The 14,781-nt window shown below is 38.4% G+C and overlaps 1 protein-coding gene across 1 annotated transcript; it reads right to left on the reverse strand.

Annotated features, from left to right (window-relative positions):
* Positions 1-4,778: 4,778 nt before the first annotated feature.
* On the reverse strand, positions 4,779-5,546 carry LOC137959641 (CASP-like protein 4D1). Its single transcript, XM_068806993.1, has 3 exons — positions 5,362-5,546; positions 5,145-5,280; positions 4,779-5,036 (listed from the first exon to the last, which is right to left on the reverse strand). The coding sequence occupies exons 1-3, from the start codon at positions 5,544-5,546 to the stop codon at positions 4,779-4,781; spliced, it is 579 nt and encodes a 192-aa protein (XP_068663094.1).
* Between the last annotated feature and the right edge of the window lie 9,235 nt (positions 5,547-14,781).

Consider the following 14,781-nt stretch of genomic DNA (forward strand, 5'->3'; position numbering starts at 1 on the left):
CAGAAAAAGCTTCATCCCCACAGATGAAACCCTAGTTTTTTTATCCTAAAACTGAACTTCATTAGTTTGCTCTTGTCATTTCAAGTACACGTCCTTGGACCCGTTAACTGGGTGCCATTAAAGGACAAACGGCAGCATTCTGGAGACTGTTCTTCCTCCAATTCAACAGTTTTGCTTCTCGGAACAGTTTTAATCCATTTACCATGAGAGAGAGAGAGAGAGAGATGGAGACCTCCCTTGAGTCAATCTGATCATCTCAAGCTAGGCCGAACAGTTGATGGATTCAATGGCAGGGGGACAACTCGGAGGCATCTATCTCCTGCTCCTCCCAACAATCACATCCTGCCTACTGATCTCCCACAGATTCCCTCCCCCAAGGCCTGATTTGACGATTTTAGTGTCCTAACATTGTCTGCAGTCGTCCCGTTCGCTGCCATATAATCCATTCTCTATAAAGACAAACCCACTCCATTGATCTGCACCAACTCCGGGGCCCATTACTGCCCCACGATTTACAGACGCTGGATGATTCCGCGTGGGGCGACTTCATGGTCCCATCAACCTCGTCTCCTCGTTCAACCCTTACCCTTTTGTAATCTTGCTCTTTCAACAGTTCCCGCCATTCCGCCATTCTTATCTTTAAGCGTATCCAGGCAGCAACATAATGAGGTCGTTGACGGGGAAAGCAAGGCTACGTGAAGTGATAATCAAGCAACATGTGAACCAAATCTTCTTGCAGAATATATTCTAAGCTAAAAACATCGAATCGCAGGTCAAAAGTTACCCGGGCCGGAGATCTAGCTAATTGAATCTTTCCGCGTTTTCAAAAGGTAGATCCGAATTCCAATTCCACCTTCTGTAATCGTTCGCTCAGTTTCTTTAATTGAACGCGAAACTACAGTAGCCGGGAAGGAAGTTTCAATTCAGGGCGGTTGGGAGCCATTATCGAACGCCTGGAAACAGGGATAAATGCTCGTCTCTACTCTCATTGAATTTCTGTTTGGCTCACAGAAGCTGACATCTGAATTTAGTGGTAGGGTTGGGGGGAGAGAAGAAGCGCGAAGGACTTAGCCAAGAGAGTCGTAATGGCTTTTATGACTCCTTTTGTTTCATTCATATGTCCTCTAGCGAGGCCGAGAACAAAGCGAGGCCTGGAGTAATGGGTCACATGCAATGGCGGATCGTTAATGGAGATGGAGGTTGAAGGAGCAGGGTTTTGCAGAGATTTTACTTTTGCCAGTTTTCACCCATTCATCCCAGATATTTTCACGCAATTGTACCTACGACGGGGTTCTCATGGAATTTAGACTGCTCGCGCAGAGAGAGAATGAGACGTTGACGGGTAGACGACGACTGTACACAGAAGACACTTTGTACGTAAAGTTTATGTCAACAATGGAGGTATCTGTGACCTCAGGACAAGATTTCAATTTTTATTTAATAAAATTTTAAATAACTAATTATTCTTTTCTCCCCTTAATTAAAATGTGAAAATTATTGTTACTTGTTGGATTAATGTTAGTAAACCCTTCTCCAATTGCCTTAAATATAGGCACTAAATGTATAAATGAAATTTTCGATGAAATAATTTCATCGTAAAATCCTTTTTTTTTTTTTTTATTTCTTCTCAAAATGACTAACCACTTAACAAGTCTATTATCCCGCCCAATAAATTAATACATTTCTAAATCATAAGCTATGCTAATTTAGTAACAACTGTCTCCTACATAGAGACCGACTTTGGGTTTAGACCTAACTCACGTTGAATTGCGTTTAATTATGTGCTAATGACTAACCCACTTATGACGGCAAAGAGGTTTATTGCTCAACCTTATAATTTTATAGATAAAACTCCTTGATTTGCAATATACATAGGACCGACTGAAGCTCAGCCAAAGTCTGGGGGCATTCCGAACACCGAAATCCCTTGTCATGTCCTAATCTAAGACTATAATCCATGCTAACAATAATCTCTTTGACACAAACCTGATGATTTATATATGATTTTGAAGTGAATACTTAAATTGTTACCAAGCATTAGCCCCTTTGCCCAAGCTTTTAGCTTTACCCAATATAAAATGATCACTCCCCACTTATACGTATCATCTACTTATCTTATTCAGTAACATAATGGGCCCAATCAACCCTTTGGGTCTACTTCTGGGCCCCTGGTACAATCCACTTACAAGCACCCAGCCTAAGCCCATGAAATTGGCCTATACCACCTGATATATGATGATTTCTTTTTTTATTTTTTATGTCTCCTGCAGCCTTGTTCCTCCGATGCGGACACCCAAGCAACCGCCCAGATCCGCCATTTCTGTGCCGACTAGGGCCCTCTGCCGTTGGATGATGAGTGTTCAGATGCACCATCACATTAATTTACAAGACCACTCAATCGTCCCCTACCTCCAAGCTTTCGTATCCCCGGTTTATATCCAGCATTTATATCCAAAATCGAACTGAAATCGTTCGTAACGGCAAATCAAATGAAAAGACTCTTTAACGTAATTTTGGTTCTTATATTAACTTGAAAAGGTGACCCAGTTCCTCGTCTATCTTGTAATATTGCTGGAGAGTTAGCTTAACGGACACAGCGAAGAAGAGAATACTGATCAATTGTTAGCCTACGAAGAACACTGGCTCGGCCGATGGGGTTAGCTACCAGAAAGCCATTGAAGCCCTAAGGATGATACCAGGGGTTAGTCCAAAACGAAATGCGATGAATTACTCCCGTATTATTTAGTTCATTAGATTAAGGGGTTAGGGGGGGTTAGTTCACAATGAACTTGAAATAAAGTGAAAACTTTAATTCATCTTAAATGAATTGATTCAACTTCAACTCATCTTTAAGTGTTAGTGTAGACGAATTCAAATGTATTGGAAAATAGATTTCAGTATTAGTGCCCCAAATGAAAAGTATGATATAAACAAGAGAATGAGTAACATTTTATAATATACTTAAATAGAACATATATCTATATAGATAATTAACCAAAATAAACATGATTACTACTCTTATAAGTGATTTAACATGTAGTATTATAATATATTATATTACTTAATGATTATAGTTAATTATAAATCAATACAATAATTACGTGTGACGAGAATAAATTATTAAAAATAAATAAATAATAACATAAGCGAATATAATAAATAAATATATTAATTTTTAATGATATAAGATATGATTTAACATTAAAAAACCACTACTTTAATACAATAATAAAAAATAATATAATAAATAATTAAATATATTTATCAATCACATAATATATTTTTTATGTATTATTAATTAATAATATATTGTCACAAATTTTAAAACCATTGGTTTAATTAATTATAGCGAAGGGATAATTAAACCAAAATAATTTATCAAATATTTATTTTTAAAATATTTTAATTGTGACTATTAAATCACTAATTTAATATAGTAACTATAAAATAAATAAAAATATAAATTATTATATTTTATGACGATGGTTTAATTTTTCCTAACTTAGAAAAAATTAAACCATCGTCTTCCTCAACGACGGGCCAACGGGCAACGGCGATGGAGGCGGGGCTTCGATGGTACGCCGAGAGGGAGAAGAGAGGGAGGCCGAGAGAGAAGAGAAGTCGGGAGGGCGAGAGGCTATGTGACATAGGCTCGGCCTCTCGTGCTCTCCGACGGAGGTCGAGAGGGAGAGGAGATGGAGGCTGAGAGGGAGGAAGGCCGATGTGGGGGGGAGTGGCTTTGCTTAAAAAAAATTGAAAATTTTATTTTAGAGTTTAAAAATCAAATCTATCTGTACACTTTTTTTTTACCTTTTATTTTAAATAAAGTAAATTAATTAATTAAAAAAGTTACTCTTACCTATTTAACACCTTTTATGATCGATTTAAAATATTTATTAATTGAAAAGTATTTAAAAAATTATTTTAGTGTTTAAAAATCAAATTTATCTGTAATTCTTTTTAACCTTATATTTAAAATAATAAATTATTAAAATTATATTAATTAATTAAAAAATCTTACTCTTACCTAATTAACACCTTTTATTATCAATTTAAAATATTTATTAATTAAAAAATATTGAGATTTTTTTATTTTAAAAATCTAATTTATTGGTACACATTTTATTACCTTATATTTACAATAATAAAATATAAAATATGTATATTAATTAATTAAAAAATCTTACTCTTTCCGATTAACACCTTTTATTATCGATTTAAAATATTTATAAAATAAAAAAAATATTTGAAAAAATTATCGTAGAGTTTAGAAATAAAATTTATCAGTATTTTTTTATTACCTTATATTTATCGGTACACATGTGCAACTAACAAAATGTTTAGATCCCATCATAAATAATAAATTAAATATAATAATTACCTTGTGGGGTTGAGTTATTATATTTTATGATTAATTATAGTTATTAATATCGTTAACCTTATATGACTAAACTTAATATCACTAGACGTTTTCATAATTAATAATGACGTGGTTATTACTTAATTGCTCAAATATAAACTTAAATATGGCTTCAAAATTATTGATTAAACTTTACACTAATTATTGATTCCTTATATTTATGAAAACACAAAAATATGCATTGGAAAAATGAAGTATGCATAAAAAAACCAAAATAAATTTTATATAAATAATTATTTCCAAAGAAAATAATAACTTCATAAGCCCAAAAGGTCAAATATGAAGAAGAATTTGATAGCCCAGAAATTTGTAATTCATAAACTGATCAAAATAGGGAAGAAAGATTGAAGTACAGGGCTCAAGAAGAAGCTCCTCTGTTAACGAGAGCATAGGAGGAGATAACGGACAACACAGTCATGCAAACGCATCCAATAAGAAGAAACCCAGTAGATACATGAACCATGTTGAAGAATTTGTCGAGCTTCGAAAGGGATACGGCTGTGTTGAACTCCCCGTAGTCTTCCAGCAAGTCCACCACGCTGTCCAAGATCTTCTTAAAATCCCCAGTTGTCCCAAATCCAGCACCAACGCCGGTCGCTAACAGCAGCGTAATCAGCTGTTCACAATACCCTGACATGATCAGAACTCTTGGAAGTACAAGTAATTAATCCAAACCTCTGCAGCTAGAACAGGATTGGAGCTAGTTGCAATAGATAGAAGAAACCTTGTCCGTGAAAAGATCAAAATGAAGAAGCCCTTCGGTGCTTCCCATCCGTTTTCCCATGCTAACGTAGTATACAGCAAAGGGAATTTGCAGAAGCGTGTAGGAGCATCCGATCACTGCAGCCGACAGCAGATATCTGCATCGCGGAACAAAACGATTACAAGCTATCGAGAACCGATTGATCAGTTCACGGTTTTTAAGTGGGAAGCAGTCGTACCTGTAGGCATAGATGTCGTTGAAGTGAAGATTGACAGTTCTAAGATCCAAGGTGAGCGTCACGGAATCTGTCACGAGGACGATGAGTGAAACGATGAGGAAGAGGAAGGTCAGAAGTCTGAGCAACAGGATCGAGATGGGCCAGAGCTTGGAGGGAGAAGGTTCCGATGGAGTTGTCTTTGACATCTTTGCTGAAGCAGCGTCTATCTTCTTCCTCTTGAGAACACCAGGTAGACCCAGTTAGATATTAAACTCGAGAGGGAGGAGACGATCTTTGGTACTTCCACCAAGAACTGAATTGGTTCTCACTGGCGTTTTGTATCTGGTCGTTGAAATATTGTTTCTCATGATACGTACAAAGCAGAGTGAACAAATTTGGGGGCTTTCGGCTGCAGGCGCCATGACGGCATCTGATGAAGAAATTCACCGAGAAGTTTGCATGAAGGAGACCTATTAGACTCTTAAATCATCCCTTTCGAAATTGACAACGGGAAGGAGTTAATATAAGGACTTTGGGCAATTACCAATTATGAGCATCATTTCTGCCCTAATTTCAATTTCAGTCATGGACATGTTTTTTTAAACTAGGGCCTGTAGTTAAATTTGACTACTTTGTATAAAAATACGACGGGAGAAGAAAATGGAAGAGAAATATTTCTCCGACCAATAAAAATAAGTATTTAAAGAAATTTTTTTAAAAGATTATAATTAATCTACCTACTCCTCAATTGGGTGCAAAAGATAAAACTTAAAAATTGAAGTTCAAATTATGAGATTCAATAAACAAGTAGATAAGGGAGAGAGGAGGCCCAATCACCCTCACTCCCTTCTATACCCTAATCCCTAAACCTTAAACCCTAAACCTTCTCTTATTTAAAAAAATGGAGACGTGAAAAAGTGATTGGCCTGACCCATAATGGGTTTTATTGTTGTTTAAAATAATGATCCTACATACATTAGTGAATATAAAGATCTTGTATTTATTAGATCGGAAAATATTACGTAAGTGGCTAGTCATTTTAGGATAGGTCATTCGACCCAATTTAACAATTATTCAAATGATAAATTAACCTTACCCACACTCTAAACCTCTACAGGGTGAGTGGAAGACCCATGGGTTCTCTGTCTACTAATAAAAAGCCAGTCATTATCAGCATCGATCACGGACGTCTCTCGTGAATGGGATCGATCATCTCCCAAGTAACAGCTTCGTCTGTCCAGACAGAAGCGATTTCTGCTGAAAAACCAAAGATAACAATGCACGCTAGTAGAGTTCGTTCTTTGGGCAGTAAGAAGTAGACGAGGCATCTTCTATTCCAAAAGGGTATGAATTGTTCCAGGTTTCCCTCTGCTTCGTCGCCATGTCTATCGGCGAGACTACACCACCTCTGCTCAAAGCAGTAGCAGCAGTCTCCAGTAAAACAGAACAGCAGATCGGCCACCACAGCAGCCTACAGAGAAGATTATCCACGAGGTGACAAGTAAAAACACGATTGAAGGAGCTTCATCTTCGTAGTTTAAGCTTGTGAAGATATGATAAAAAGAACTTAATATTAATCGTCCAAAAAATTATGAAATCGACATTGTCAGGGTCAGGGATGATTCTCTGCTTCACTATCTAGCGCAGAAAAAAATTAAGAATTCGGCATTATACAGAAGATGAAAGCAGTCATATCTGGAGATAAACGGTTACTCAAATAATAGCAATTGAAGCATTTATGCAGAAGATGAAAGCAGTCATATCTGGAGAATGGTTTCCACTAGTAGAAAAGCTTCTGAACAACAGATTACCAGCAGAAACAAAGTTGTGAATTCTAACGTCAGCCGATACAACTAATCCTGCAAAAAGCCTGCATCACCTTCTGGCTTATCATCTCAGGTGTTGCATGAGAAAAAGAGGAGAAAAATGTAGCCAAAGACAACTTGCCGAGCGACTTCAGACGAGAAAACTTATAAAATTTCGACATGAATGGAAAGAGAAAATATGGAAAGCTTTCCGGCAAGTCATCCTTGGCTGCACCAGGTATCCTCCTTTCCACATGCAAGACCTTTGATGAATAAAAGAATTAACATAGAGCTTCTGTTCTGATTCTCATTCTGTTTTGCTTCACAGAGATCAGACTGCCAGCCAACCCCAAGCATTCCATCCATGTTCATGGAAATGGATGTTTCTCCCAAAAGAGAAACCTGCTATATTCGCCAGCGGAAGGGCATAAATCACCTTTGCCCTTGGGAGGGAAAGAGGAATGTGAACAGGGAAGAATGGCTCGCCATTGGGCTCTGCATCTCTTGACAGAACAGTGGACGAATGAGGACTGAAGGGAGGGAGAGTCATCGAGATCGGTTATAAAGAGCTTTTCTGAGGGAGACATGGCGGCAGCAGAATAATTGATGCTCTTCAGGCATAAAGAGGGATCATATTAGGATCTGCAGAAACTGGATTTTTTACCAGCGGAGTAAAGAGATAAAGAAGATCAGGTTCCTGATCTGAAGAAGGCTCTTGTTGGCCTTGGATTTGGCATTTGCATCAGTGCTAAAACCAAGAGAAGCTTAAGCTTCTGAAATCTAGACATGTTGCCCAACGTCTACTGGTAGCCCCTCTATGTTTCACAACTGCCTCCTATACCTACTTCCTGCTTTTAAAAGAATAACATTTTGTCAGCAAATATAATGAGATTTTCTGAATAATTTTGTGCGAGTGTTCGCTTCCTTGAATTCCGTATTCTTTTACTCAAGTAAGAATTGCAAGTTACAGAGATTCAAGACTGCTTTAGATGTTTAAGCTCTGGTTTCTTCATTCTCATCTGAACCTAAAATTAGGGTTGACGACAAACCTTGGCATTTTTCATCTGTTTGTTGAAGGCGGCGCTGCTAAAAAAAGGAAAAGTGGAGATAGCAAAGAAAGATCGTTTCATTATCAGACAAGAGGAGAGACAAGGATAGAGCCTGAAGAAATTTCTTCCGTTGCCCTGTAAATGAGTTCCAATTAATAACTTTTAATCGGACACTCTTCATGTAATTCTCCACCATCAGCCAAGAAAGACAAGTTCGCCCAGGAGTCTTATGGAGGTGAGAAAAAGCAAAGTCAAGGACAATAAATAATGGATGGCAGGCGCCAGCTTTACCTAACCTTTCCATTGAAGAGAAGTACTCCTGTGAATCTTTAACGGGTCTTCTCTCTTTAATGTGGCAGCAGTCTGGTGTCGCTTTAAATGGGTGGTTTCTCCTTCTTCCCTTCAAAAGAGTACAGAGAGCGTCCCTGTGCCAGACGTTTAAAATGGGTTTATCTTTACAGCCAAAACATGAAAGCTGTTGTGACGATTTAAAAGCTTACCAGTTCCTGAGAGAGAGAAAGGAGGCTTTCTCTTATTAAAGAGGGCGATGGTTGGGTGAGAGAGAAAGAGAGTCCGTGCTGGTTGGTAGAGAAATCCAGTACATCACAGTTAAATTGCTGAAGCAGAGGTGTTACACCTCGAATATTTTTCTCGATTGTACTCGCTGAAACCCTGACAAGTGGATCGGTGACTTGATATTGGATTATTTCTCGTCTCTTCTCTCTGTTTGAATCTCTTCTTTCCTTTTCTTTCAGGAATCGAAGAATAAGCACCCAGAAACATATATGAAGATTACTGCTGAGGATACCCAACCCAGAAACATATATGAAGATTACTGCTGAGGATACCCAACCCAGAAAATACTAAATCTACACCTCCGTAGACTGCATATCTTCAAAAGAACAAAGAGTCCTCCTTCAACCTCAACATGTATTCACTGTAGTTTGTACTGTATCTGCTGTCACAAATGGATAAAGAGTATGTCAACCGAAGAAGAAAAGAGGAGGTTAATGAACCTAACCAGCCGAGGTTGTTGCAGAAGGGGATGCCCATCCAAGAAATGAGGCTGTCATCAAGGACAAAAGAGGTTTCGTAGTACGAAAAGCTCCAAATCTTTGTGATGCAATTGGTTATGGCGATGGAAGATGACATTATTGAAGGGAAACAGGCCCGACCTCTCCTTAGATGCATGAAAGTTTATTTATTTCTTCTTCCGAAATCGAAATTCAAAACACGTATGCACCATGTGGTTGATGAATAACATTAACTCCTACGAGATTTTCGCCATTTGTGACCCAAATTCTACCCTATGAAAGAATAATGCACATGATTACAAAATATATTGAGATTATTAGCTAAAAAATATGTTTTCTAAATTGAGCTAGTTATTTTGGGATAGACTTGGACCTAACTTCACACGGTATTAGAGTAGGTACTCATATATGGGCCTATACTTAAACTATCCACTTGTATAGTCACAAAGGAAGGCTTACTCCTAAACTATCCCATCTGTAGAATCATGACCTACACCAAAACTATAAATAATCTCACATGGATTACTGAGTACAAATATCTTTAGTTTATTAGTTCAAAAAGAGGTTTTAAAACACAAATTCTTATTCTTCAATTTTTTTTTCTTCAGGAAGGTTAATTGTGAGTAAGCAACGGCAACACTACCAATAATAAGACCGTGGAGGTTCCTCATCCAATTGCTTCTTCCTTTTCTTCCTTTTCTCTTGTCTTTCTGGTTTGGGAGGAGATGAAAGTCAACGACGAAGCAGGAGAGACAAGAGTATGGGTTACAAGTAGGGGTGGCATCGAGTCAAGTCGAGCCTGAATCTGCCTATGTTCGAGTCGAGTCTCGTCTCGAGCCCAAAAATTTTAACCGAGTTCGAGCTGAGCTTCGAGCTTCAACATACATTTAAAACTTTTCAAAAAATATGTATCAAATAAATTGTATATAAAATTATGCATACATTTTACATAAAATTGGGCATATCCTATATATATAATACATGTATAAGATTGGGCATGACCTGTACTTAAAATTGGGCATACTCTATATACATAATACCTGCATAAACACTCCATAAACACTTCATAAAATTATCTATACATTCCATAAACACTCCATGAAATTGTTTATACACTTCATCAAATAGTCTAAACACTCTATACACTGCATAACATTATGAATAAACTTCATACAATAATCAAACACAACAAAATTAAATGAAATATCACTATCAATTTACAATCACACTATAAATCCATTATAAATTTACAAACTATAGTTGTTTCTCTTCATGCTAGAAAATAATATACGTCCCTGCATGACCAAAATCTCCCTCTATGATAAAAAAAATAAAATAAAATTAGTTATTGTCAGATAAAAAAATATTATTCAACTACTAGTTACTTAATGTCGTTAAAAATATTAAAATTACCATGATGAGAAAAACATGAAAAATCATGTAGCTGGTAGCATTATCTCTACACTCTTATTCTCAGGCTATAATCATAAAACAAAAATTTAATAAATAAAACTAAAAAATACTAAAAAATATCATAATAAATAATTAATCAAAGAAATTCACCTTTTGATTTATCTTTAAATTGTGAAGAGCCCGAACCCAATCACTGCCATAAATCAAAGCTTGAACTGTATTTAGTGTCAAGGAAGAACGATATGAGTCTATTACTAAATGTAAACTTTGAAGTTATTGCAGATATGAGAATTATAGGGGGGGGGGGGGGGGGGGGGGTTAGTCGACAAACTTAAAATTTAAAGTTCATCTTCATCTCCTGCTTCAAATTTATTTAATTCATCTACATGAAATTCAATTTCAAACTTGGTATTAGTGTGGAAAACGAGAAACTTATAAAAAACAAGAAAATGAGTAACTTATAATAGCATAGTTAATTAAAACATAATATTTAAACCCCAAATTAGGTAAAATAAACATGATTACAACACGAATAAGTAATTTAATGTTTAATTAAAATAAATAAATATATTAATTAACTAAATTAGATATTATATTATTTAATGATAACAATTTATTGTCAATTAATACAATAATTACGTGAGCCAATTAACTGTGCACATGATTAATTATAAAAATAAATAAATAAACAAGAAAATTTTATCAAATACTAATTTTAACACACTATATTTTTACGTATTGTTGCATCGTCCGGAGAAAAAGCAGTACTAGAGGCGGTTAGGGCTGACAAAATTGCATCGTCCAGAGGAAAAATAGGTTGAGAATAGGATTTGCAAGTTTTTTTTTTTTTTTTATAAAAAAATCGCACCTGCCAAACTCGCATGTCTAACTACACGTGCGAGTTCGCACGCTGTGTGGGACAGAGTGTCGATGGGGGAAATTATTTTCCCCCCTCAACTTAGGTATCAGGGGGGTTCTGTGCTGTTCCAGCGAGAGCGGTGACCGGCTGATCTGACGGCGATAGCAGGCGGTAGTAGGGGGGTGACGACGACGGGTGAGGGTTCAGAGCAGCTTGTCACGGGGTCGCAACTCCTTTGCTTAACTTGTACGACACTTGTGTGCAAACTCCTTTTGCAAATACACAAGTCAACCTAACTCTCACTCTTACTTGCAAGGGCTACACTCCTTCGCCTGATAAAAGAAATGAGAGAACTTAAAAAGACTCAAGGGACTTGTTCAAGAGAGATTGTAATGCACTCCTATCAGTTGTGTACAAATGAGAGACTCTCCCCTATTTATAGTTTTGATGGGGAGCAATGGATGTTTTAGATTGTATACACTTTTCATTGATCCAATGGTTTGGATCCTTCTAGACTATTCCACTACCACCAAGCTATGGACCTTTCTAGACTCTTATATATAATACTAGGGTGTATGCCCAAGTGCATATACCGGACCGAACTTGGTGTATGTGCGGAACCTTCTAGAGAGCTTCTAGAGATCCCTCCTTCTAGAACATGGGTTGAGCCATCCATAGAAGGCTTGGCCAAGAACCTCCTCTATGTATCCTCAAAGGGATCACATGCCCAATGAGTATACTGTGGGCTTGAGCTCCGTGACATTCTCCCCCACCTAAATTATGCAACGTCCTCGTTGCGTTCCATGTACATCGTGATCTGGTCCTCGAACTGCCATAGCGTCTCGGCTTCTTCCCATGTAGTCTCACTCTCTGGCAATTCACGCCATTTCACTAAGTACTTCGTCTTAGGCTGGACTCCCCTTCGTCTCTTTACACGATCACTAATGATGTTTTCCACCTCCTTGTCAAACGAGAAGTCATCAATGGCGGTGCACGTTTGCTAACTCCTCGTGAAGGATCCTCCGCATCTACATGATAGGGCTTCAATATGCTTGCATGAAAGACCGGATTGATCTAGAGGGATAGTGGGAGTTGGACGTGGTATGAAACCTTTCCAACTCTCTTGATGATGGGGTAAGACCCTTCATATCTCCTTACCAACCCTTTGTGCTTACCGTGCAAAACCTTGAACTGTTGGGGTGGTAACTTTATCATGACGAAGTCCCCCACCTTAAACTCAAGTGGCTACCTCTTTTCATTCGCGTGCTTCTTCATCCTCTTAGCGGCTTTGTGCAGATAGGATTTTGCTATGTCAGCCTGTTCATGCCAGTTCTTGGCAAACTAGTAGGTTGTAGGACTCTTGCCTTCATAGCTGGTCCCTACCGTCAATAGTGTGAAAGGTTGTAGGCCTGTTGCAACCACAAAGGGGTTGTGGCCTGTTGACTCGCTCTTTTGCAAGTTGTTGCAAAATTGGGCTCCATCCAAAATCTTCACCCAATCTTTCTGATTTGCACTCATGAAATGCCTTAGGTATTCCTTCAGCAATGCATTCGTGTGCTCTGTCTATCCGTCTGTTTGGGGGTGAAAGCTCGTGGAGAAGCAAAGTCTTGTCCCCAAGAGTTTGAGCATCTCCGTCCAAAACATCCCTGTGGACCGAGGGTCTCGGTCACTTATAATTGATTTAAGGACTCCCTAATACTTCACCACATTTTTCAAGATCAGCTGGACTGCTTCATCTACTGCGCAATCTGTTGGAGCAGTAATGAAAGTAGCATACTTGGAGAACCGATCTACCACAACTAAGATAGACCCCATCCCATCCATCTTAGGCAACACCGATATGAAATCCATAGAGATACTCTTCCACGATCGTTCCGGCACAGGTAATGGCTCCAACAACCCTCTCGGTTTTCTATGTTCAACTTTGTCTTGTTGGCAAACTAGGCATGTCTTCACGTACTCGTCTATATCGTCCACCATCCGTGGCCAATAGTACCTAGTCTCCAACAAAGCAAGGGTCCTTCTCTGCCCTGGGTGGCCAGCCCACAGGGTGTCATGGCACTCCTTCATCAATTCTCTTCTGAGGGTGCCCACTTTGGTATAGAAAGACGGTTTCCCTTTGTGTAGAGAAGCCCATCCTCTTGCCAAAATCTCCTTGTCCTTCCATCTTCAATAGCTTGAATGATGTCTTTGGCCACATCATCCTTGCTAAGCCCTTCTCGTATACGGCTTGGCAAAGTCTCATTAAGTTTGCTTACCGTGGCCACGTGTTCGAGCTTCAAGGCGGCTAGTTTAGCCTTTTGACTTAGTACGTCTGCAACCTGGTTAATTCATCCAGGCTTGTACTCAATCACCATATCGAACTCAGCCAATAAGTCTGGCCAACGCGCTTGCTTCAGATTGAACTTCTTTTGAGTCTGAAAATAACTTGTAGCCACATTGTCCGTTTTGACAATGAAGCGAGAGCCAAGCAAGTAGTGTTTCCACGTTCTTAGGCAATGTACCACGACCATCATCTCCTTCTCTTGGACCGTATACTTCCGCTCCGTCTCATTCAACTTTCGACTTTCACATACAACAGGGTGCCCATCTTGTTCCAAAACCCTTCCAATGGCAAAGTCAGAAGCATTAGTGTGTACCTCAAAAGATTTGGAATGGTCCGCCAACTTGAGCATTAGTTCCGCCGTTACCGCGCCCTTAAGGTCCTCAAACGCCTCCTGGCATTGCTCTGTCCATAGCCATGAGACGTTCTTTTTCAACAAATTTGTGAGTGGAGCAGCACGTTGTGAGTATCCTTCAATGAACCTCCGGTAGTAGTTGAAGATGCCCAAAAAGCTCCGCAACTCGGTCATCTTCATGGGTACCTCCCACTTTGTTATAGCGTGGACCTTGGAGTTGTCCATCCAAATCCGCCAATCTCCGATCCAATGCCCAAGGAATGAAACTTCTCTCTCTTCACATAGAGAGAGTTTTCTCGTAGCACTTAGAAAATAATTCGTAAGTGGTCTAGGTGTTCCTTTAATGTTTGGCTGTAGACCACAATATCATCCAAGTAAACCACCATGAATTGATCTAAGTATGGATAAAAGATTTTGTTCATCAAAGTGCAAAACGTAGCTGGGGCATTCGTCAAGCAGAAGGGCATTACTAGAAACTTGTAAGCTCTATACCTTGTGACGCAAGTAATCTTCGTCTTGTCTCCTTTAGCAATACGCACTTGATAGTACCCCGATCGTATATCAAGTTTGCTAAAGTATCGTGCCTCATCTAGCCTATCGAAC

This window comes from Aristolochia californica, unplaced genomic scaffold, assembly GCF_029961685.1.
Source record: "Aristolochia californica isolate CCGP_79_NKW_82.1479 unplaced genomic scaffold, dmAriCali1.0.hap1 SCAF_3, whole genome shotgun sequence".
In the NCBI taxonomy this organism is placed as follows: Eukaryota; Viridiplantae; Streptophyta; class Magnoliopsida; order Piperales; family Aristolochiaceae; genus Aristolochia; species Aristolochia californica.